Genomic DNA, 27,329 nt, shown 5'->3' on the forward strand with positions numbered 1-27,329 from the left:
AATCAACCATTTTTTGGTCATATATTTATTACTTTTAAGCTGGGACCTCTTCAGGTGGAAAGAAGTGTTCTTATAATGAATTCCCATTCATATGTAGATATTTGTGAATGGGCAGTTACTAATAGTCTAATCAAAAAGTTAACTACAGGTTAAGAAGCTATCACCATAACAAACTACCTGGCAGCTAGGAAGGGGCCCACTCACCATCAGTCACCTACAAGCATAAATACTTTATCCTTCTCCCCACACAAGTATTAGCAACACTTCAGGGAAGCTGACAGTAGATTCATTTCTAAAGTATGCTACATAGAGACCAGTGACCTCTTTATTCTTGCATTTATTTATTAAAGCTGGCATTGTTATTGATTTATCCATATGTGGGCCACAGAATGGTTACAAAGGAAAATGAAGATCAAGTTTCAATTCTAAAAAATCTATCCTTACTTCAGAACTATGCATAAATAGAACAATTACTGTACAAGATACAACATGTTAAAAAAATTATCACAAATGAAAACAATATAATTAATACTTGTGTTTTCAGAAGTAATGAGGTTCTATCATTCTTTGGGTCGTATTATTAATTCTCACTTATCCATAGTAATTAAGGAGAAAAAAGGGGATGATATATGGTAATCCAAAATATACATGGCTAATGATCTAATATAAATACTCTTGAAAAATATCTGCCTTCCCTATCTGTTTTACTTAAGGTAAATTAAAACAAGTTTTTCTTTACTGAGAAGACAGTAACTGAGTAGTACAAAATGATGACTAGTGTCAAGACTGAAATATATAATTTACAATTATGTATAGAAAATTGAATCTAATCAAGAAATAGTTATTAAGCAATTAATATGTACTTAAAGTTACCTGGGAGACATAAATAATAAAATATAGTCTGTTACCAAATCTTTTGGGGGGAGACAGTTACAATTACATGAAAGTTTTAAAATTAACAATAGTAAATATAAGAATTCCAGTGAGAACAAAGGAGAAACATGTGAAGAGTTCAAAAGAGAGAGAAATTACATTGAGCTGAAACGGATTGTAAAGGTTTCAGGAAAAGGGAGAAATTAAAGGTGAAGAGTGTCTGACTAGGCAAAAACTAAGAAAAAAAATACAAGTAGGGAAAATAACATGGAAAAAAGGCATGAAAGTGGCAAAATGCCAAATATGCTCAAGAGAAAGTGAGTAGAACTAATGAAAAAAGACTCTAAAAACAAATTTAAACAAGGCTACAGAGGACTCTAGACATCAAGAGAAAGAATTTAGACTAAGATAACTCTGACAATGATATTTTAGAAGAACTTACACCACTTAACAACTAATTGAATTTTGGAGAAGAGTGGAAAGGAGAAACAAAAGACATCAAGAAATCAATGATAACACTGATACATTGTTGGTGGAATCCAATCATTCTGGAGAGCAATTTGGAACTATGCTCCAAAAGTTATCAAACTGTGCATATACCTTTTGACCCAGCATTATTTGTACTGAGCCTATATCCCAAAGAGATCTTAAAGGAGGGAAAGGGACCCACATGTGCAAAAATGTTTATGGCAGCCCTTTTTATAGTGATTAGAAACTGGAAACTGAATGGATGCCCATCAATTGGAGAATGGCTGAATAAATTGTGGCATATGAATGTTATGGAATATTATTGTTCTATAAGAAATGATCAACAGGATGATTTCAGAGAGGCCTGGAGAGACTTACATAACTGATGCTAAGGGAAATGAGCAGAAACAGGTAACAAGTTCAATTGTTCAGTAAGGAAGAAAGCCATCTATATCCAGAAAGAGGACTATGGGAAATGAGTGTGGACCACAACATAGCATTTTCACTCTTTCTATTTGTTTCCTTGAATTTTTTTGGTTTTCTTCTCAGGTTTTTTCTTTCTTCCTATATCTGATTTTTCTTGTAAAGCAAGACAATTGTATAAATATGTATACATATATTGGATTTAACATATTTTAATATATTTAATATGTACTGGATTACTTGCCATCTACGGGAATGGGTAGGGGGAAAGAGGGAAAAATTTGGAGAAGGTTTTGCAAGGGTCAGTGTTGAAAAATTACCCATCCATATGTTTTGTAAATAAAAAGAAATGTTAGCTTTGGCTAAAAGAAGAAAAAGAAATTAAAGGAATTAGAGTAGATAATGAGGAAACCAAATTATCATTCTCTGCAGATGACATGATGATATACTTAGGAAATCCTTGAGAATCAAATAAAAACTATTAGAAACAATTCACAACTTTAGCAAAGTTGTAGGATACAAAATAAATCCATATAAATCATTAGCATTTTTATATATTACTAATCAAGTCCAGCAGCAAGCGATACAAAGAGAAATTCCATTTAAATTAACTGTAGATAATGTAAAATATTTGCCAAGGCAAAGTACAGAACTATATGAACACAATTAAAAACCTTTTCCATACAAATAAAGTCAGATCTAATCAATTGGAGAATATAAATTACTCATGCGTAGTATGAGCTAATATAATAAAAATGACAATACTACCTAGAAAAAAAAAAAAAAGAAATCAATGATAACTGGGGTTTCAGCCTGAGAAATGAAGAATGATGGCACCACTGACAAAAATCTGGAAATCAAGAACTAGAGCTATTTAGGGCGAAGATAAGCGAAATATAAGATATAACAAAACTGAAATGATTAAATAGAAAACAAAGAATTTACATTAAAATAAATACATGCACTTACTTTGTGTGAAAGTGTTTTCAACATATAGATCAACATAAATAACAAACATGCTATCACATATACTAAAATGCACAAGACCATGACAATTAATAATTAGTTATTATTAATTAATAACTTAGTTTACCTAAAAACAGTGAAGACAATAACCAAAATCTAAATAACCACTCCTTTTTCTTTACTACAAGTAAGAGACATAATCTCTCAATTAAAATTCGGATGATCACAATTCTCAAAGGAGCATTGTACTTCTCTTGTTCTTTAAGTGTTTGCTCTTCACTGAATGCTGGGAGCTTACCTAACCACGTTGCAATAAGAGCAGCATCAACACCATCTATTGGCTCACAGATTCGAGCCACAACAGGGTGGACCTGTTGTGACAGGTAGTACTGAGTATCGATGGTCAGATTGTCTTGTTTTTGCAGCTGCTCAGGGGCATAAGCTCTTTGACTGGCACTTAGGTTGGATCCATCCTGGGGGAAAAAAGACATATCACATATAAATATGTGGAGGAAAATACTCAAATAGGAATCAAAGATAAAGATGAGAAAAAAGGAGAAGTAATTGAAAAATGTTTGCACTAAAAACAAACATTAAACGAAGGAGCCATTATTATACATTTCATATGACCCCAAAAGTATGAAGATAACCAAATGCTGATCTCCTAGTATCAAATATGGAGTTCAAGAATGTAAATCCAGCATGTGTCATGTTCTATTTTTTGGGTGACACATGAAACCAACAATACGACAACCATTAGATTCAATAGTTCTATCTGCCGCTTCAGAAACAAAGTGAGAACACTCTATAATAACCATCAGTCTTATCAGAAATGCTTTTTAGGGATGATGATGAAAGGCATACATGCAATCCTTTCATTAGCTTAATAGTATCAATGTAAATACTGCAAAGACTTAAATTGCTGCCTAATAATGCATTCTTTATGACTATGGGGCAAAATGAGTCCATTTAAGAGAAATAGTTGTGTATTTCACACCATATAAAAGACATATGGACAAGAAAACATGGCAAGGTGATGAAACCTAGTTGATAACTATCCAACAAGGGACAATGAGCAGGAATAATAAATAGCATAGAACACTTTTAGGACAACAGGGCTAAAAACAAAAAAATACCTAGACACTAGAAAGAAAGAATGTGTCAAGCTCAAGCATATCTGGTACCATCCAAAGAAAAGAAAATTAGCCTAAGAAAGAATAACCCTTCTGAAATCTGCATCAAATTCTTCCTCTAGGAAGAGGAAAATTTATTGAATATAATTGGCTCACATAAGGCTTCTGTGATTTGTCATTTATGGAATGAAAAGTCATCACCATACTGGACCAACATCCAATAACACACACTACCTATTTCTCTTGTTGGAAATATAATAGAATTTAATATTCAAACCACACAATTAAATTATGACTATTCACAGTACCCAGCTGTTCTGCAAAACTGATTATAATGTGAATCCTTCTATTATTTTCTCTCTTGCAACAATCAACCCTTTCTCTATGCTGAGGCCAGCCAAGTAATTCTACACACCGCTGCTTCTTCAGGAGGCACTGACAAACTTGGACCATTTCTTCAAGTTATGCAATGGTTTAAATGAAAACACTTCTTTATTCTAGAGCTGGGATCTATGTGATTAAAGAATCTGAAATACCAAGCAAAATGGCAAACATTTCAGAGTCAAAGGCTGATCCTTACTGTAATGCAGAGAACAGAAAAGGACTACAGGTTCCATTTCAGCAGGAGAGAGGAACTTGCCATTAAAGGATTCTCGGGCCTATGAAATATGCTCTCAACTTTTATTTCATGAGAGCATGTCCCCACTATAAAGCATTCACCCAACATTTCTTCAAATTACTTTTTACTTATGCAAAGATTTATCCCCTACCTGATTCAGAGAAGACTCCTACACTAGCACATCCTAAAGTGGCGAGTATTTGCTTTCAAGATTATCCTTCCTTAAGTATCACAGAATCATTAAGACAGAACCAGAAGGGACTTCAAGGGTCATCTACTTACCTTTTCCTCATTTTCAGATGAAGTAACTTAAGTACAAATACTGAGGGACACTAAATGACTTGCCCAAAGCCACACAGGCAGCTAAGCTGAAGCATTTCAATTCTCTAACCTGAGTAACAAAGCCTTATACCTTGATTGGCTCATTTGTAACCTAAGGGTATCTTCTCATCTGAAATAGTCTCTTGGAGGATTCTATAATGCTATCCAATGCTTCTAATAATTTTTAAAACTTTTTAATGCTGAAAACTAATTGATTCAGACAAAAAGTTTTACTATTTCATACCACCAAGAACCACATACAGGTACTCTATTACATCACCCAGCTAGATAGCACAGAGTGCTCACCATGGAGAGTCAGAAAGGGAAATTTAAATCTGACACTTCCTAACTATGTTTATAGACAAGTCACCTAACCCTGTACACCTCAATTTCTTCATTTGTAAAATGAGCTGTGAAGGAAATGGCAAAACCACCCCAGTAATCTGTGCCAAGAAAATCCAAACTGGGTGACAAAGAATCACACACAAATAAACAATTATATCACTGGCTAGTTGGATCAATCAACAACTCAATGACTGAAGAACCACTTTAGGAAACTCTGCTAGGCCCAGTGAAAAGTAGATATACATTTGTTACGTACACCCCAGGGCACTAAGGAATCTAGGACCCAGAGATAATGTAGTAAACTTAATTGTCTTTTGCACAAAGCAAAATCAAGTTGTATAACTTGTAAACAGGATTTATTATGACATAAATACTATAAATTTCACAAATGTAATTATTAGAATATAACGTATATTTTAGAATATGCTTGCAGAGGCACTGCAGATATTTAAGAACTCATTAAGAGCCATATTCAATCTTTTTTTCCATGCTCTTCAATGTGCATTATGTGGTAATTTGTACACTTCACAGAGTATCTACTTTACAGAGATACCAGGTGCAACAAGTACAGTGCCATATCTAGAATGAATCAACTGTTGGAATCTTTTTTTGCTACTAAATAAAAAGCAAACTTGAATGAACAGGACACTTCCATAATGAAATGAAAAATAAGTTTAAAACTCCCAATTCACATGATTTTGGACATTGCTTTATTTTGTATATAAATCTGACATTAGGTGATACTTAAGAAGTCCTTCTATACTTACAAAACTCATTTGGGGTTACAAGTAATTTTTTCAAGAATTTTAAACATGAAAATATCTTTTACATATTGTGTGGCATTAACTTTTGATTCAGTGACCAAAAATAAACAAAACTTGAATTCTTTAATAAAATAAGCTTATTCAGAAAGATGGTTGAAAATAATAAACATAAGAAAACTGAATTTACTGGACTGTTAACAATGAAGACACTATTTAACTATGTAAAAAAGGAGAAGATATCTTTAAGTGGAATATTCAAATGCTAAAGAAAGGAAATCTGACTTTATGAGTGTAGAAGTGATTAAGAACCAGTGTTTAAAAAAAAAAAATCAGTATATGTCCCTATTTTCAGTTCTCCCAAAACATGTGGTTTCATTTTTAGTCACTATTTTTATCATATCTACATAATTCTTCAAATTCTGATGTTACTATCTGCCCTTGTCATTAATCATCGAATAGTTGCTCCATGTATGTGAAGACATAAGTGAAAAAAAAAAACTATCCTATTTACCAAAATCTTTATTTGCATAATATGAAAATTGTTTTCTGAGATGAGAGTTGTCAGCGCAAATATGCAAAGCACATTAAGGGCCTGAGCTAGTCAGACATTTATGGAAACATTTTCCTGCAGGAATTGGCTCAGTGTAAGTTCTTAATCAAGAGTAACACTAGGAGGGAGACAGAGTCAAGTGTTGATTCATGTCCATGTACTTAAGTCATCTGTTATGTACATTATCAACAATATGTGGGGAATATTAGTAAAATGTTTAAAATTTTTTAAAAGTTCTGAAATATTTTAAAAGTCCCAGATTTGTATCCCTTATAAAAAATCAATCTCATTATCAAATGATGTATTTTGTTACCATATATATTACTAAAAACACCTACTACTTAAAACATTTTTTAATTAACATCTTTCCAGAAATGCAGATAAAGAAAATAATGCTCAATTTTTTTTTTTTTTTTTTTTTGTCATCAATTTTTTCCCCCTTTTTGAGTCTGGCTTTCACAGTTAACTTCCAAACAACAAAAACCAAACATTACTTAAAGGCTAGGAAATTTTTTTTGTTGTTGTTTTTTTAATAAAAGAATCATCTTCTTGTCTAGACCCTCAACAGAGCTGGAAACATTAATGCAATGGAAACCAAAATAGCCTATTGTCTTGTTGGCAAAAAAAGTCAACAAAAAGGCTGACAATTTTCTTTCAAAAGATCTACCTGAGAAGTCAGCTTTTCTTGTTACATGTGCAGGATGGACAGCATCACTATTTTGACTAGCCAATGCCCACATAGCTTTCTTTGCATATTAACACTTGTGTTATATCTTGTGTTTGTCAATTTTTTTCATTAATACAATTGACAACCGTATAAATAAGATAAAAAGAAAATAAATTGTTTTAATGAACTTACATTAATCTGGAATAAAAAACAATTTACCTTACAGTGAACTTCAGGTTGTAATAGGTACTTTTCTTATGGGACTGGAGAAGGGGAAAAGGCTAACAGTTGATATAGGGCCTACTATGTACCAAGCATCACCCTAAGTGCCTTCTACAAATATTATCTCATTTGATCCTCATGAAACCCTTGGAAGGTAATATAACTGTCTCCAAATCACAGTGGAGGAAACTAAGGCAAAAAGAGGTTAAGTGACTTGCCCTGCTTTAGACAAAGATCTGAGGTTTCATTTAAACTCAGGCTTCCCTTTTGCCAAGCCCAGTACTATATTTACTATACCATCAGGTGCCTCAAGGACTAGACCCATCATACCAAAATCATAGCAGCAAACCAGAAAATCCTGTTCAGAACATTGTAATGAAGTTTAAATGATAAAGTATTACATTGAACAGGGTTATTTATAAAATAAATAGACCAGACAATCTCAGTACAATTCAGCATATTAGTAAGATACTAACATTAGTACAATGGGTATCAATGTATTCTGGTGCTAAACCAATAGATCCCTAAGCTACATTTAGGAAAAGACCAATTAATTAAAATAATTTTACCTGACAAATAATATATGACACAGTATCTCCAGCTTTCACTTTTTTGCCTCCATGAGAGTTTATCCATATAGCAACATGAACATGTGGTAGGCTTTTCTTGTCAGGGTAATCCTGAGGATCCTTTGTCAATGCCTTAAAAAAAAAAAAAAAATTAATAAAAAAGGAAAAAACATTCCCAATAAGTTAAAAGAAATTTTCACGAAGATATATACACACATATAGATAGAGGGAAAATGTTATCAATATAATAATTATGTACCACTAAGTATCTATCAACTCAGAAACTGTCATAGCATGCCTAATGATCATATCTTCATGTTATTTCTTTGATCTAATAGACAAGTCAATCTAATAGAAATGAAATATAGTCATTTCTAAGGTTTAATTTAATTGAAAATAATAAAAATCTAAGTAAACCAAGAACTGAAACATATAGGGTATTACAAAGTTTTCAAGTTAAATAACTTTCTGCAATTGTCCCCTCCTAAATTAACAGAATAAATAAAATTAGCCATTAATGATTATTGAGACAAGCTGGGTTACTTGGAATATAGTTGTTTTCCTATTGTCTAACCTCTCTCCATCTCATCATAGTTTAATTTAAAATTTTTAACTTAATTTTAAATTATTAAGTTTGGTTTTTTGAGGTCCCACCACATGCCATGCATTGTGCTAAGCAATAGAGATAAAGAGACAAGAAATATGATTCTTGAATATATATATATAAACATATATATATATATATATATATATATATATATATATAAAGGTGTTTCACATTCTATAATGCCCATTTTGATTTAAAAAAACCTATTAGAATCACTGATTCAAGAAACATTTATTGACCATGTACTATATGCAAAGTGCTAAGAGGTATTAGATTATAATTAGCTTAGCAATACAAGCGGTATTGTGGGGGCATTCAGAAAAACTTCTGCTTTAGTGACCAAACTTTAAACCTACTGGATTCTATTATGATCTAGCCCCTCCGCCCCCCAGGAACCATTTTATAATCAGGAAAATTCATCATTACATTGCACCAATCTTAATATTCATATCTCATCAAAGTTCTTAGTACTCTCTGTCCCTCTGATTTAGAGAACAGTGCAAAAAACTCCCCTTAAAGCCTCCACTTAAAGAAGGTCCTCAGATTTATTTCTTCACTTCCCACCTGGATATATTCTTTCAGATTGGATTCCATTAAGATCATACATGTGGCCTGCTTGGTATCTTCTCCTAACTCCCATCCCATTTTTCCTTTTGTATATTTTCCTCCTCCATCTAATAGTCAGCTCTTTGAAGGCAGACAATCTTTCTTTTTTGTATTCAAATCCCAAGCAAGTAGCACAGTGCATGGGATAAAGCAGGTGCTTAAAAAATGTTTAATTACTTAAAGACTGATTTCTATTGCCACAGCATCTCTTCATCCAACTCTCCTCCCCCCTTTTGTGTGTGTGTGTTTTTGCTGAGGTAGTTGGGATTAAGTGACTTGCCCCAGATCACACAGCTGGGAAGTGTCAAATGTCTGAGTCCACATTTGAACTCGGGTCCTCCTGACTTCAGGGTAGGTGCTCTATCCACTGTGCCACCTAGCTGCCCCTATACAACCCCTTTTGTTTCTACTTCCATAGCTACCCCTTTACTTCAAGTACTCATCAATTCTCACCTAGACCACTGCAATAATCTCATAAAGCCTTCTTTCCTGAGGAGTCTCTCCACTCTAGTGAATATTCCACATTGTTGATTTTTTAAATATAAATATGACTGTTTCACTTTGCTCAATAAATTCCCATAGCTCACCTTCGCCCCTAGAATAAAATACATACTTCTCTGTTTAGCTCTGTTTATCTTTATTACCTGGCCTCAACCTTTCTTTGCAAAGTCAAAGGACAACTCTCCTCTAGAATAAACAATCTCTCTTCCTCTTACATGACTTCCATCTCTCATATCTCCATGCTTTTGTACTAGCTACATTCCATATGTGAAATGCAAGCCCTTCTTCCCTCTTTGTCAAACTTATGGGATTTCTACATGAAGATTTTCCTGATTTCTTGTCAATTGATAGGACCCTCCCTCCCAAACTATACCTTTGATTACTTGAAATTGAAAAGCTTCTGCACAAACAAAATTAATTCATCTAGGATAAAAAAGAAAGTGGTCGAACAGGACAAAAAAAATTCTTTGTACCCACAGTCTCTTTATATAATAAAGGATATGGCATGCAGAATATATAAATAATGCATGCAAATACACACATAAGTTACACATAAAAACACAGTGATCTGATAAAGGCCATTCCCCCAATATAATGATAAGAAGTTATAAATAATTTACAAAATAATTCCAATGTATTCACAACCACATTTAAAAAATGCTGTAAAGAAAAAAAAACCAAAGAGAAATGCAAATCAAAACAGCCCTGAGGCTTCAACTTCTACCATGCAAATTGGCAAAAATGAACACATAAGACAATTGTAAATGTTGGAGGGGTTGTAGAATGATAGGCACATTTATACATCACTGGTGGAGCTGCGAAATGGTACAACCATTTTGGAAAGTATTTAAAATTTTGCAAATAATGCAATTAAAATGTCCATGACCTTTGAACTAGACTCCATTATAGGGCTTGTAACACAAGAAAAGCCTCATTAAGAAAGTATGGTATAAAATATTTGTGATGAAAAGGGTTAAGTAACTTGCCCAGGTCACACAGCTAGAAAAGTATTAAGTGTCTGAGGCCACATTTGAACTTAGGTCTTCTGAGCTCAGGACCAGTTCTCTATCACTGCTATTTAGCTGCCCCACAGTGGCATTTTTTTTTTAAAAGGAGGTAATTGAAGTTAAGTGATTTGCTCAGGAGATACCAGCACTTTTTTAGATAGGTAAGAATTAGCCACAAAGTAGATACCCATCAAATGAAGAATGGCTAAAAAATTATGTATGGTATATGAATGTAATGGAAAATAACTGTGCTGAAAGAAATGATTTGTGAAGAATATAAAGAATTATGAAAAGATCTATATGACTTGATGCACAGTAAAGTAAACAAGATGCCAATATGTTCAGTAACTGTAACAATGTAACTGAAAAAACTACATAGCAAAAATCAAAAGTTAATTTAACACAATTAGGAAGATTGAGTAGGCAGCAAATAAAAAGAGAAGAGGACATCTCAAACAGACCATTTCATGAATGTGGAAAATCTACAGATGTTACACATAGCATATATTTTGAGACTTTTTCAATGTATTGATCATATACTGCTATCTTTTTTCCTCTCTAAAATTTTACCTATCATGATGTAAAAAAAAACAAAAGATACCATTAAAATCAATATAAAAAAAAAAAAAGCCTATCATCTCTCTGTCCATGTATGTGGAGTTTCACTTATGTACAGAGTTCAATTTCCATTCCTTTCTCTGTACTCTTCATCTTAAATCTCCTAGCACTCTGAAAGTAAGGAAGAAGATCAAAGTTTCTTATCCATCCTTTCTCTTTAGTTTTGAGTCTTTTCCTGAATCTGTTCCTACTTTTTTCCTTCATGACGCTCTGCAAAAGAAGTTGTTCTATACTATCTTAAAACCTAAAATATTGGATTTATAGGAAATGGGATAATTTCTTTCCCTCAATTATCAATTCATTTCTTTCATATACTTCATCTTGATTTTTATACATACACACATATATGTGTGTATATATCCCAAGTTTTATTTTTTAATTGAACTAAATACAAAATAAGAAAAAATAGCAGAAAAGGAAAATAAAAAATAAGAGAACACATATGATAAAAGAGATTATATTCATGATTGTCCATCTCTGCTTCCTTGTAGGTTATTCTTTTGTCCTCTGCTGGGGAATTTTCCCTTTCATCCTCCCTTACCTGCGCCAAACAGGCTGCAGTTAAGCACAGATATATACATATCTATCTATACATTCACACCAAACCCATACATGTGTGTGTATATGTGTGTGTGTGTGTGTGTGTATATATATATGTACATGTATGTATAGAGTTATATATACCCCTATATACCCACATATACTGAGGCACACACATACACATTTACCATTCATGTAAAACAATATTAATATGGCTGACATATAACATAGATTTCTCTCTTGATTGAATATAAGTTTTACTTTGTCTGAAATCAATTAGCTGTTTTTCCCTAATAAATTCTACTCCTAATACTTGCTGTAGTATTATCTAGTTTTCTATATCTTCTTTTCTATTTCTGCTAACTCTTCTACTTTAATCCTACATCTTAACTATTCTTTAACATCCCATCCACCTCGCCCCCACCCCCTATGGATCCTCTCCCTTGTCTTTTCTCTCTCTATCCTTTTCCTGTTGATCTACACACCTTGTCCCATGATCATAACTATACATGCCCTTCTAGACCCCACCATATCCTTTGTCCCTTACCCATTAATCTATACACTTTGTCCAACTGCCATAAATCTACATATATTTCTATATCCTATCTTATCCTAATCACTCCTCCCTCTTTTTTTTTTTTTTTTTTTTTTTTAAGATTTCAGAGAATTCTATCCCCTTCATGGTACCTGTAGATGTGTTATGTGTGGTTTTTTTAATCATATGTAAATTTTTCATTTGATTTCTTGTATACACACACATACGTGTGTGTGTGTGTGTGTGTGAATATATATATATATATATATACATATTCACACACTAATCCTATGGTTTTCTGAATAATTAGTCTTGGAATATGAAAAGTTTTTTATTTGATTCCTGATAAGAGGTTTTCAAAACTATAAGCCCTCTTCCCCACTCTAATGCCTGTGTCAGTTCTTCCATTGCACCTCACTTATATAACAATTACTATTTTTACCTTCTCCTAGATAGTTTTCCTCTTTAGAACCAAGTCATACTCAAACTGCCACAATCTTTCTTTTTGAGCTATCCAATTACTGTTGTCAAGTTTAAATACATGGTATATATTTCCATGTAAAGAACATAAACAATTTGTCCATGTGGAGTTCCTTGAAATTAATTTTTGGTGTAGGTTTTTACATATGAAATTTTCTATTAAGTTTGGGTTTGGTTGAGTTAAAGTCCCGAATATCTAGAAGTTTGTTTAATGTCCTTTTTTTGGGTTGTTATTCAGTATTATGGATAATTTTGCTAGATATGATATTTTTAGCCACAGGTCTAGTTCTTTTTGATTGCCAATATATATAATTTATTATTATCTACTTAAAAATTTTGTAAAATTCTGATTGTAACTCCAGTATATTTGTGAATTGTTTTGTTTGGTTTGTTTCTTGCAAAGTTTTCTCATTGATCTCAGGGTTTTAAAATTTGGCAATAATGTTTCTATCATTTTCCACAAAAGATGGAAGTGGTGATCAGTCGATTTTTTTCTATTTCTACTTTCCCCTCATGTTCTTTTTACTCCAGTACAATTATTTCTTTCATTATTTTTCTAGGTTTTTTTTTTTTTTTTGGGGGGGGGTCATAATTTTCAGGCAACCTAATTATTCTTACATTTTCTCTTCTTGATCTATTTTCCAGATCAGCTATTTTTCTTATGCTTCACATTTTGTTCTATTTTTTCATTCTGTATATTTTGTTTTATTATTTCTTGGCCTTTTATAAGAATTATTTTCTTTGAGATTCTGTATATCCTTTTCTAGGTGGTTAACCTTTCTTTTTCTTTATCTTGTTTTGTTCAGTTTTTTGTTTTGTTTTTTTAAATTTTTTCCTCAATCTTTCTCATTTGATGTTTAAAGATTTTTTTTTTTTGAGTTCTATAAATTCTCTCAACAGGGAGTCATTTCACATGACTATATGGGGTGGAAGAGAGTCTTTTTTTTTTCTTTTTTTCTTTTTTTTACACTTCCTTATCATACTCTGTAGATGAACCCAAGTCTTTCCTATTCCCACAGTAAATTGCTATAATTGGTTTCTTTTTCCTTTGTTAGTTTTTTTTTTAAATGAAAATTTACCATTGTAACCATCTTTAATTCTGAGGAAGGCAGGAAAGGTATCTCTAGTTTCACTTCAGCCTCCCTTCTGATCAGGAATCCCAAACCAAGAGCTCCTCCTGTAAGTGCTGGCAGCCAGCAGCATCCCTGCCCCACTGTCTCTGTATTCATTGGCTATGCTGGTTCCTTCTCTCCTAGGGTCATGTTCCAGCAACACAGCTAGGCCAGGCATGCTTGATGAGCTGATATTCCCTCAGTCTCCCAGGACTTGGTCCCTGTTATTCTTTGATGAGGCTCCAACAGAACCCAGTTAACCCCAGGATTCCCCACGTGTTGTTTCCATGGAGCTAGCTTGGAAGTATTAGCACTTCATATCAGTTAATCCCCAGTCTACGATCTTTCTTCAGTTTTCTTGGTTCTGCCCTAACTCTTCTTTGTGTTGCACCAGTTTATGTATACCCTGAGATGCAAATTTGTTCTGTTTGTGAAGGAAATTTGAAGAAATTAAAATTTTCTGACCTCCTCTGCCCTGTTCCCAGGATCCTCCCTCACTTAAATTCTTTTATTGGTTGATGTTCTTTATCTTCTTGCATCTCTTAGACAATAACACACTATTTTGTATATGTATATTTTAAGGAAAATCAAATAAAATAACTTTCCTATCCCACAACCATGGTTTTATCTATCCTTAGTCTTATGAAAATAAATATTTTATTGTTATCTGGAAGTGTTTAAAATTTCCTTCTCTTTTGTCCATATTGAAAACCCTACTCATTTTTTTTTTTTTAAGAATGACTCATATTCTCTTTTGTAGAATGTCCAGTTATTTTCTGTGACACTGGCTCAGCTTTGCCAACTGTGTTTTTAAATGTGTCAAATGATATTTGGGATTTTTGGGTTTTTTTTTTTTTTGTCTTATATGTTTGTTTTTGAAAACCACAAGCAAAATTTTCATTTCTTGTATATACAATATGTATGTGTATGTATGTAAATCTATTTACATACACATACTCACAAACTAATCCTGTCATCTTAGAATATGAAAGTTTTTCCTTTGATTCTTGAAAAGTTTGTTATTGAAACTGTAAAATCTTACTACAATGTTTCTTGGTGAATTAAGCAAGGAAATTCATTCTATTAGTGTTCTATGGATTCCCTTTTGCTGTATTTTGTCATCTGCTAATATTTCTGGGACATTTATCTGTATGATTTTTTGAAATTTGGTATTACATTTATAGAAGTTTTATTTGTTTTGTATTTTTTACTGATGCTCTTATGTGGAGAAAGAATGTAAATACACACACACACACACACACACATTTCTGTTTAACTTTTCTCTTGTGATTCTTCTTGTTCTGATTTCTCTCCTCACATTCATAAGTAAATATGTAAAAAAATAAAAAGTGAATGTTCATGTATAACCAAAAATAAAGATAAAGAAATAATCTATTCACCCTCCCAAACACATACATACACACACACGCACATGTACATGCACACGCACACAAAATAATGCTCTTCTGGAAGAACTAGTCTCTTAAATTGCCTCTACTTAGTCAAGTATTCTTATTTAATGGAATTTTTATATTTTTTGGTTTTGTTCAATTCATTTTCCTTTGCCTATGCATCTTTGTGTTTTAATTCTGATCTTTTTTTTCAGTAAACCTAATACTCTGAATAGTCTCAATATTTTGTTCTAAATCCTTTTCATTTCCTTCTTGAGTTACAATTTCTGTTATAATAAAAATATTTTTGCTTAATTCTTTGATTGGCTTTCTGAACCATTCTAAGTCACAGTGACTTACTTAGTGACTAAGTGACATTACCTGAATGTCATATGAGAGGGCTTTGAAAAATATGTTTTAAAATGCTTTCATTGGACTGTTTTTTCCCTCAGAAAACTAGCATTGCATGAAATCATATTCTCAAAAGGACCATTGGGAACAATGATGCAGAAAAATAGGAAGAGAATACAGAATAATATTAGATACTATACTATTATCGACTCTTTCAAGACTCTACTCTGTTCTCTCTGAAAACTAACTTTATTCACACTCTCATCTTACCCCAAGAGAGTGTCAAAAAGGTATTAGAGGAAATGAGGGACTCAAGGACCCTGTTGAAAGTAAACATTAATAAAGATGTTAACTTAAAGTCTAGTTTTCATTCTCTACTTTTTCTGAATGATTCAGATTATATGAGATTATATGAATCATTCATATAAACAATGAATGAAGTATTGTTTATAATGAGCACCACATTTGCTGAAAACTTCATCCTTGATGAACTTCTCTCCTAGGCTCCTTTAAAAGAAAAAAAAATAATAATCCTTTGTTCTTTTTTGTTTGATTCATGGTCCTCAGCCCTTTTTGTGTATGGTCCACAAAGGACACTTCCAAATGGCTAACTCCAAAAGGCAATACATAAAACTGGAGTATCCCCAAGGCCTATAGACCAACTTTGATCATACAGCTATTGCCCAGAAAAGATGGTCAAGTGTGGTTATAGGATGGGAGAGGGAAATTAGAAGTTGTACTAGGTACAATAGCACTAGTGATAGACAAATTAGCAAGTTTTCAGGTACTTTTTCTGTAAAATATTACATTAAGGTAGATTCTTCCAATTTTCCTCTTCTCATCAATAATAACTTTGTGAAACTTAGGTGGCATTCTTTTCCCCATTTATTTGACATGGAGAGAGGACAGCTGAGATCTAGCTCATTATACCTTCCTATGATCTTCCCAGGATTATAGATTATATATTCTTACTGAAATTTGACCTACTTTTCAAACTGTGTTGGTAGTCTTAAGAGTTTTAAATTTTTATGAATTTTATTGGAACATGGATTTTTTAGTTAATCATATCATTTCAATGCTCAAAATCCTTTTATTCCTTACCAAGTAAAATTTAAAGTTTTCCTTATCTTGATATTTAAATACTTCTATTATCTAAATTCAACCAATACTTCTTGCCTTATTTCACATTAATGCTCTAAACAATTTGGATTTTATCCCTACACCTACCACACCCTGCACACCCACCAAAAGAAACAAGAAATTTCCTGAATTGCTTAGATTAATATCTTTCCCTGCACCAATTATAACACAATAAAATCCTACTCATTCTTTAAGGGACAAGTATAATGTCACCTCCTCCAGAAAGGTTATCTTTACTAAAGGCTTTACTTATACATAAGCCCCAAGTCAAAAGTGATAACTTCTTATGATTTCTCATTCTACAGTTGCTCTATTAGGTACTAGTTGTATTCTAATTTCAATTACAATTATCTGTCTACTTATTTTACCTTGCTTCTATGCTCTTATGTAGAAGCAGATCTTACATTTATATATCTTCTATTACAAAGTAGTTTTACACAGAACACCACAGTTGATAAAAATTCTCTAAAGAATGAGTGTTGGTGTTAAAAACATAATTTGACATTATTTCAAGGTAAAGAATAAAGGAATGACGTTATATGGGTTGCTTTGGGAAAATCTTAGATTCTTCATGGGAACTTTATTATATAATAAACATCATAAGAAAGATGTAATTAAACATTTTTCCTTTATATACAATAATTTGCAAATAATACTTTCACTTTTCAGAAGCATATGAAAAGAACATTAACTTTCAAGTCTCAGTAAAAATGCTAGCCTAGGATTGGGAGATTTAGATTCTAATTAGCTATGTGACCTTAATAAGTCTCTTTGACTTCCTCTACCTCAGTTTTCACATCTATAACATGAAGAAGATAATCCTACAGTGGATATATGGACAGAGCACAAACAAGCAGTATTCAAATGATTTGCCATGTAATAGTCATATGAAAAACTGTTCCAAATCACTAATAAGAAAAATACAAATGAAATCAACTTGAAGATTTTATCAAACAAATTGGAAAAGATGAAAAGAATCAATGATGTAACAGCTAAAGAAAGACACACTGATATTTTGTTGAAGAATTATTCAACTATGCTAGAATTTAATAAGAAAGTCAATAACTTTCTTAGTAGAGGTTCATAACCTTTGAGTTAAGAGATTCTCTAAGTATGTATTCCAAAGATGGAACACTTTTTTTTAAAGGTCCTATATAAAGATAAATATTTATAGTAACATCTTTTGTGATAAGTGCTCATCAATTAAAATATATTTCAGACTCTATTGTTAGTTTTTCTAAAGTGCATTTTTTTCCCTGGTCCATTCCTTGTTCCAAGGGACTGGTTGATGATTTGGAAGTGTAGAATGGATATATCTGTGAAATGAAAATGATATACTTTTTTTAAGGAATAAAGTCTAGAACATTTTCTAACACTAGCTTATATGGATTTGGTAACCTTTTTCTATACACTGGGAACTGATATTACAACTTAATTAAAAAAGCCTTCTGAAAAAAAATTCTGAACACTGATTATAATTAGAAATAAATCACTTATTAGTGGGCTTAGCAGTTTTCTTTTTCTACATTCTGGGACAAGTGCAAATATAAGTACTGAAGAGGAAGAAAAAGAACAATAACAACCATTTATATGCCACATTAACATTTATAAAGGGCTTTGCATAGTTATGGTCTCCTACTCAGTGAGGGATTTACTATTGATATTACTTTCTCCATTTGACGGATAAAGAAATCCATGTCAAGAGAATTTCAGTGATTTGTCATTTGCCTTATACTATCCTCAGGTCCATAGATATGGCAACATCAAGGGATTCCAGGGGAAAAGTTACAATATAAGACCATCTCAAATACTGTTGTAATTAGGTAATTAAAGTAAAATTAATAACTCTTATTATTTCCTAGAATTTACATTTACTATAAAGCCTCAGAGGTTCTTTAAATATTTGGGTGTAAAGAGAAACATAATATTAGCTGCTCAATATAATAAAAACTTTATTTACCTTGTTAATTTCAAATTGGCTTATTGGGACACTACCATTCATCACACTTTCTCCAATTTCTATTAACCGTTTCTGAATGTTGTCCACAATTGTGTCCCTATTCTGATCAGAAAGAATCTGACCAATGACAAAGCTGCAAAAGAAATGGATATACAGAAAAAATAAAAACATAGTTGATAGTATAAAATTTTATTAGCTCATACTGTAAACATTAGGACCACTTCAATATAAGGTAGTAGATAAGTTCACATAAAAAATGATGTTACTATTTGCATTACTTACTGCTAAAGCCTTTAAAAGGACACTTTAAAAGTTAATAGCAACTATGATGTTTGCTCTAGACATTTGGGGATTCATGTGTAATTTGTAATCAATGACCCTAGGAAAGCTTCTAAAACTTCACATAAAACTTAGAGTGAATAAAGAGGTATTCAATACAAAATAGATGTGAAGCCACAAAAGCCCTAAAAAAAATTCACATTACACATAGGTTAAAACAGAAAGATGATGTTATATATTAGAATATACTTCTATGTTTGATCCGATGAGAATCCTTAAAGAATAAAGAGTTCTCAAACTTTTATTTGACCCTCGCTTCTATTTATTGTTTCTTGCAGTTCATGTTATACCACAACAACCTTAAACTATATTCCCTAGGGGGTGGGGAAGACTGGGAAGAGCAATAAAGAAGCCAAGAAAAATGCAGAGTCAGAGTTTGACAGCTGCATTATAATTTGTCAGAAAAAAACTCTGACAAAAACCATTTGTATAGCTTTAATCAGTAATACATTTCTAACTCAGAGAAATTTACTTCTATTGTGATGCATCTTTTCTTGGAAAACACAAAGCTGAAAAAAATAGCTTAATCCACAAGTCTTTTTTATCTTTCAGTATATTTCATAAAATGCCAATAGTGACCTAAAATTCAGATGACCAGTTCTATACTATCAAGAATAATATTAACACCAACTATCCAAATCTCGATGAAAACTGAATGCAATAAACAGACTGAAAAACAAGAAAAAAAACCAATATTCCCCCAAATATTTTAATGTAATTAAAATTTATATACTCAAAAGTTCTAATACTTCCAATATTTAAGACTTGAATAACATCTAAAGCAATAACATGCGAAAATAGAAAAGTAGCTAAAGTGTCTTTGAAGAAAACACTTCATGCTGGGATGTTGTTGTGTGTACATGTGAATAAATGCACGCTCAGGTGCACACTTAGTTCTTTTTATTATCTTTCCAAATTTCAAATTTGTCATTGCAAGCATGCTTATGACATCTTAAAAGTCAAAACTGGATTAATATTACTCTAGCATGAAGTTTATCAATAAGCCTTAGGACTACAGTACAAAGTAAATAAAAATTATCTTTCAATTATCAGATAAAAGAATGACATCCAAGGGATTTATGCGAGTTCTACAATGACGGAAATCTTAAATGAATAGTTTAACTTAACCTCAAAACTCTTCTGGGTTATAAAAGAAGAACTCTCTTATGGTTAAACCCCAGTAAGGGGGTTAAGTTTCCCAGAGCTAAGGAAAACTTTCAAATTCAGCTTTTCCTGAAATTGAATTCATAAGAAGGATTCAAAAGGTAATTCATAAGGAATATTTTAAAAATCTCAAACATATTAAGGATGTAAAATTTCTCCAATGCAAGCACTTTATTAACAAAAACTTGACAGATATAATTTACTCTAAATATCTTGTTACTGGATAAATTTAGCTTAGCATTAATCTGCTTTTAAAAATAAGCTCTTATTAACCTAATAATTGTATGTGAACATGTAAACATTTAATAATGGCAACAAAGAATCAGCTGCCCTCACATGTGACAGAACTATGTGTCCTTCACAAAAGTCATTCATTAGTCTCTATCAGTATAGCATGAGAAATGCTTCATTGTCTAAAATGACAAAAATAAAACTGAAGAATAAACTCACTTTCCCGTTTCCTTGGCAAGATCACACCAATCTCTTCTCACTATGTCCAGTCCTTTCAGCTCTTGTTTGGTAATATATTTCCCATCTGAAGTTGGCTCTACCACCAAAGCAGCATATTTCTTTTTCTTTAGCAGAAGCAAAGACTTGAAAATGCCATCAATATCAATCTCTAGCATCTTGTACAACCTGTTTACCTCACTTTTAACCTGTGAAAGTGTCCACCATTAATATGAGTCTTTAAGATCAAAAGATGCACATTATATATTATATACACACACACACACATTTTTTTTTCCCAGAAAATTAATATGAACAGATTTTTTGCTATCACTCTATTCTGAGCACCTTACTATTTAATTCATTTAAGATTTTGGGAAACTTTCCTGGAACTGTTTCCTCCACTGTAAATGGAGAAAGTTGAACTCAATCACCTTAAAGGTCCCCCCACTTAGAAAGCTATGATTCTGTGGTACTTTCCCTCCTTTGGAAGAGGATTGACTTTTTTTAAGACATTGACTGCACAATATGTTTTGATATGCAATTTTTTTTTTCTGCTGAGGCCATTTGGGTTAAGTGACATGCCCAGGATCACACAGCTAGGAAGTATTGTGTCTGAGGCCAGATTTAAACTTGGGTCCTCCTGACTGTAGGGTGGTGCTCTATCCACTGCGTCACCTAGCTGCCTCTTGATATGCATTCTTGAGATTACAATAGCAGGCCTGATGTAGCAATGCTCACACCTCTCATCAAGAGAGTCAAACTTGCTAAATTGGCATAGGCTGGCAGAGAGATGGGTTAACAGGTGATTTTTTTTTTTTTGCTATAATACATGAAGCATGGAGATTCTATGCTCTACTATATCAATTAATTCACAAAATTCTTAATGTAAGAAAAATATATATAGATTATCTTTTTGGAAATTACAGTATTGGAAAGATACATTAACTCAGTTGACAAATATTAATCACTTAACAAGAATCAGGTATAGCATTAACATGTATGATATACAAATACACATTTGTATAAGCATACCAAAGACCAACAGAGCCAGGAATATGAGCTATATAAAATAACTCTTAAATATTAAATTGAAGCAGCTAGGAGGCTCAGCGGATGGAGGGCTGGCCCAGGAATTCAAATCTAATTTCGAAAGACTCAAATTGAAATTTGACCTCAGACATGTCACCCTTCAGCTGTGTGATCCTGGACAAGTAACTTAACTGTGTTTGTCTCAATTTCCACAGCTGTAAAATGAGATGGAAAAAAAAATGGCAGACCACTCCATTACCTTTGTCAAGAAAACCTCAAACAAGGTCACAAAGAGTCAGACACAGTTGAACAACAACGTATTTAGTAGTGAACAAAATTGTAAAATAAGTAAAATTGTCTCCCTCCCAGGAATATTAGTACATGAAAGAGTCTCCTATCTCAGAAAAATCTTTTAAGATCCAAAGAAATGTGAGAGTGGGGGTGATAACTTTGTGCAGATGTGTGAAGGTTTTCTGGAGGCAGCCTTAGTCTCAGTTGAAATAAATAATTACTCCAAAATCGCAGCCAGCTGGTAAAAATGCAAACGTTTATTTCTCCTTCCAAATTAGCCCGGTTAGTTGAGGCCTCTCTCTCTCTGCCTGGCTCCAAGAGATCTTGCAACTCTTTGTCCTTGGCTTCTGCCTCTGCTTTCTTCAACCTCCAGCCAGCACCAAGGTAGAAGATGCAATGAATCTCTTGCCTTCGAAGATAGGGCTTGTGGGTTCCAAGAGCTCCCTCCAACTCTAAGTAAAACTCTCTCGAGCTCCCAAACTTTCTAGTAACTCCTCAAGTAACTAACTCAAGTAAGTACCTTCAGTCAGTTCCCAAGCTCCAAGAGCTCCCTCTATTTATGTGATCTCCCAAAGGTTAACTCCACCTTCTGGAGGGAGAGGAATTCTGGGTTATCTCCCAGAGTGCTCTCTGGTCCTAAGAACTTCAAGGGAGGTGTGAATTCAGACTAATCCAGCCCTGAATTCTCCCAAAGGTGTGAACTCCATTGAATACTTAGATACTTAAGAGGTCTCTAAAGGTGTGAACACAAGCATTGTTTCTATCAGTTCCACTTAGTACTTTATTTCAAGTTCTGGCCCAAAATATCTCTAAGATCAAATCAACTCCAATGGCTTAACACTTTGTAAAGATTCCAACACAGATGAGCTCTGCACAAACTAATTAAAAATAACTGGAAAAAAAAAAAAAAACAACTTCAAACATGTAAGTCCCAGCACCACCTATCTATTCACTGGATGCATGAACCTAAGATTCGGTTAAATGTTCTCCAAAGATAAGCCCACAAAAACTCTGAGGTTTAAAAAAATTTACTTATATTGCACCAGCTTCTATAAGAAAGAGTGATTTTTAGTAAAATCTACCTAGCAGAGAGATCCACCAGCACTTTTACTCTGTGACAACTTGGCAAAAATCCCTCCAAAAAGATGACCAATATCTGTCACTGTGAATGTAGTGTGTGTGTGTGTGGGTGTACATTGTATATATCTCACATGCACACACATCTACACTCAATTTAACACAATTAATCTGTATTAAGTATCTCAATCAAGGTACTTGAAACCAGAAATTCAGGGGATCAAGAGGAGGGGAAGAGAACACAGCATGTGGGTTCAAATTTTGTCTACAGAATATGATCTATGTGACACCAGTCACATCACTTAATCTCCTCCAGATTGTTCTTCATCTGCAAAATGAGGAGGTAGGACTAGATGAATTCTAGGTCTCTTCTAGCTCTAGATCTATGGTCCTATGAACCTATGACCTTAAAACTCATCACCATGCTAATGCCTTAATTGACTTTTGAAGCTCACAGACCATTAACCACTGGGGGACACACAGGAGGTTATTAATCCATTAGAAGCTTTTAATCTTTACATATGGTTACATTTGGACACAGACTACAGTTGTATGTGCAGAGGGAATGAAAGGTAAAGGTTAAGCTATAAATATGTGAAAGCAAACAGCAGAAAATGATTATTCATTTTCTATAAAACAAGACATCAGGGCAAATAGGTAATAATCTACACAAAGCTAGATTACTCAAGAGGCAATCAGGTCTGTGCATAAACTATTTGTTAATTTGGGGTAGAAAGGATAATAAGGCAAAAATATACTAATAGCCTTAGAGTTTCTGTCTGGTGGCCTGGTAACAAAGGGATTTGAAGAAACAGTCCATGTATGGTAACTTCAGAATTTCTCTTTGCTCAGAATTCTGAAAGTATTTGCTATCTATATTACTCTGTTAACACTTAAGAGATACTGACAATTTATATACGGTTTTAAGACTTGGAACATGCTTCATCTATGTTAAATCTACATTTTGTTGCTAATTTTTTATTTATATACTACTTCTCCTTTAGGATTATTTTCTGCTTCTTTACTTCCCCCAAAATTTGCAGAATATTATCTTACATATAAAGATCTTAATAAATTACTACATTAATGTGTTATCAAAATACATTTACTTATTTTTTAAAACTTCATTTCACTTCAAAAGAGCATTGTACACATCTTGTGGCAAAAAAAGCAAACAAAATAAAAATCAAGCATTTTAATTATGCTAGATCCATGATTTTCTTAGAGAAGACATCAGAAATGGCATGAACACATTTAAGGTTTCCACAATATTTAAGCATATTCTCAGATAAAAGAAAGGAATGACATGGAAAATAATCCTCCTCTTCTCTCCCTCCCCCATATTTCTACCTAAATTAACAAATGGAAGAAAAACAGCAAATCGGTTAAATAAAAAGAGAGCTTCTAACCCAGGGAAGATAAGATTTAAAAACATATGATAGCCTTTGACTTTTTCAGATATTATCACATAGAAGAATGAGGCAAGTTTTTCTCAGTCTCAGAGGAAAGAACTAGCATAAAAGAGAAGCTGGAGATTCACATTCTGTCTGGATACAAAGAGAAACCTAACAATTAAAGACTATACAAAAATGGAATAGGGTACCTGAAACAGCAACTCAGTTAAGCAGTACAATATTTCCAATCAAATCCAACTCTAACACTTACTACTTACAGTGTGACTTTTGAAATAATGTAACCACCCTAGATCTCAGACAGATTATCTATAAAATAAGACTGAACTAGAAGATCTCTGGGGTCCTTTTCATAAATATATAATCCTATAAATTTCACTGAGTTGAGAAAATAAGAATCAATCAAAGAATATAACAACAGCTAAATTCCCTTTTACAATGTACAATACAACTATTACTCAATTCCTATATTTTCAAAACACAACTCATACAAACAGAAAAAACAGACCATTTCATTAAATGTTGTTTACCTTGTTCCCCAACTTGAAGACTTCTTCCAGGTTTGTGCTATTAGTATTTATCATAATTGAATCTGTATCTCCATAAATAACTTCAAGGTTCATCTAAAAGGAAAAAAAAAACATGTTGAATAGATAGTGACCTTTAATTCAAAATATAGCTAAAGATAGTCCATATAATCTATATTAGAGAACTTAAAACCAAAAATTTCCATTTAAGAGAAAGATTAGTTTTAAACATTCAATTTGTCCAATGTACTTGACTATATTAATTTAATGAAAAACTAAGGCTCTAAGTATAATTTAGAATAGTAACGAGGAAGTGAAAACAAAGTAATTCCATTAACTTTGCTCAGAAATAAAAAAGAAAGTGATGGATCAAAGTAAAAATGATATATAGAGGTGAATCAAAATAAAATTTAAACAACTGAGAATGGATAAGTAAACCATTAGAACCTGAGAAAAAAGGATCTTCCTGACTCATATATTACCATGATAACAGGTTATAATAGTAGCTTAAAAAACTGAAAGGTAGTGCTTTACAAAACATTTCAGGGGCACAAATTCATTTCAAACCCTTACCAGTATCAAAGACTACTTAGCAGAATATGAAGGGTGCCAAAAAATATCAATCATAATAAACAACACTAGAACACATACAATATAAAGGCCTGTAAGTAAACTCTAATTAGCACTGTTGCTAATTTGCCTAAAACACTCACATATAGACTTCAAGCAGTGGCTAGATCATATCATGTGTTGGTAAAAGAAAAAAGCTATAATTCATTAGGGAGGATTACAGCAGTAAACTAGGCATCCTAAGAAGCATTTCCCTCTGTTTGCGTTCCAATTTTATTTGAATACAAACTTTACCAGGTGTGATATTTAAGAATTGTTGGGTAATAAAAATGTTCAATGTTACCTTTTGAACCATCTCCTTGGTGTGCATCAAAATCTAAATGTTAAAAAAAAAAAGTCAAGATTAATATATTAGAAAATGATTACAAAACAGATATATAAACATACATGTATAACATAAACATAAAATTCCCAATGTTCTAGCTTTTTCAAAGCAAAGAACTTCTTGCAAATTATTACCCAAACACCCTTTCCTTGTGCTACTTATTTTGTTTACAGTAATAAAAAATTAATAAAATATAAACATTTGTACAGGAAAATCAAATACTGTCTGCATTTTTCTTGTTCTTTTATTAAGCTCATTCTAGAAATGTATGTCTGTAGATAAATAATTATTAGCATTTGTCTTTTTTTTTGAAATGGGAATTCTACAGCCTCAAACACTTAATACTTCCTAACTATGTGACCCTGGGCAAGTCACTTAACCCCAATTGCCTCAGGAAAAAAAAAAAATTCTATGAAAAGTTATGGAAAAGAGGTAGAAAAAGATACTCTCTCCAAAAGGAAGCTTTCTGGGATTCCTTTGCTACCTTTTTCCTTTTCTTAACTCCTTCATAGTATTTTCTGTTCCTCAATTTTGTGCTTATCATATTCTATTTTGTATTTTGGTTATTTGTACAGATCTTATCTCTTCCAGTAATGAGTGCAGTAACATTATGTAAGCACTTGCTAAATTCTAACTAAATGAATAAATGAATTTTTTTTTGGTAAAGTGAAGATCTTAGCAACAGTTTGGCAACAAAATGAATGGATGCCCATCAACTGGAGAATGGTTGGGTAAACTGTGGTATATGAATGTTATGGAATATTATTGTTCTGTAAGAAATGATCAGCAGGATGAATACAGAGAGGCTTGGAGAGACTTACATGAACTGATGCTAAATGAAACAAGCAGAACCAGGAGATCATTATATACTTCAACAAGGATACTATATGAAGATATATTCTGATGGAAGTGGATTTCTTTGACAAAGAGACCTAACAGTTTCAAATGATCAATGATGGACAAAAGCAGCCACACCCAAAGAAAGAACACTGGGAAATGAATGTAAACTATTTGTATTTTTGTTTTTCTTCCGGGGTCATTTTTACCTTCTGAATCCAATTCTCCCTGTGCAATAAGAGAACTGTTTGGTTCTGCACACATATATTGTATCTAGGATATACTGTGGCATATTTAACATATATAGGATTGCTTGCCATCTAGGGGAAGGAGTGGAGGGAGAGAGGGGAAAAATCGGAACAGCAGTGAATACAAGGGATAATGTTGTAAAAAATTACCCTGGCATGGGTTCTGTCAATAAAAAGTTATTATAAAAAAATTAAAAAAAAAAAAGTTTGGCAAGACTTAGGAAGTCCTCAT

At 32.7% G+C, this 27,329-nt stretch overlaps 1 protein-coding gene across 3 annotated transcripts in view; it reads right to left on the reverse strand.

The window, feature by feature from the left end:
* POLA1 (DNA polymerase alpha 1, catalytic subunit) overlaps positions 1 to 27,329 on the reverse strand; it is a 332,125-nt gene that overhangs the window by 195,878 nt on the left and 108,918 nt on the right. For all 3 annotated transcript variants that reach the window (XM_012544449.3, XM_031959462.1, XM_031959461.1), the window contains exons 27-32: positions 25,971 to 26,003; positions 25,061 to 25,153; positions 20,722 to 20,927; positions 18,769 to 18,901; positions 7,921 to 8,052; positions 3,029 to 3,203 (exon numbers count right to left, since the gene is read on the reverse strand). In XM_012544449.3, the coding sequence (XP_012399903.1) occupies positions 3,029 to 3,203; positions 7,921 to 8,052; positions 18,769 to 18,901; positions 20,722 to 20,927; positions 25,061 to 25,153; positions 25,971 to 26,003 (772 nt within the window). The remainder of the gene's footprint in view (positions 1 to 3,028; positions 3,204 to 7,920; positions 8,053 to 18,768; positions 18,902 to 20,721; positions 20,928 to 25,060; positions 25,154 to 25,970; positions 26,004 to 27,329) is intronic.

The sequence above is a fragment of the Sarcophilus harrisii genome, chromosome 3 (assembly GCF_902635505.1).
Source record: "Sarcophilus harrisii chromosome 3, mSarHar1.11, whole genome shotgun sequence".
Lineage (NCBI taxonomy): Eukaryota > Metazoa > Chordata > Mammalia > Dasyuromorphia > Dasyuridae > Sarcophilus > Sarcophilus harrisii.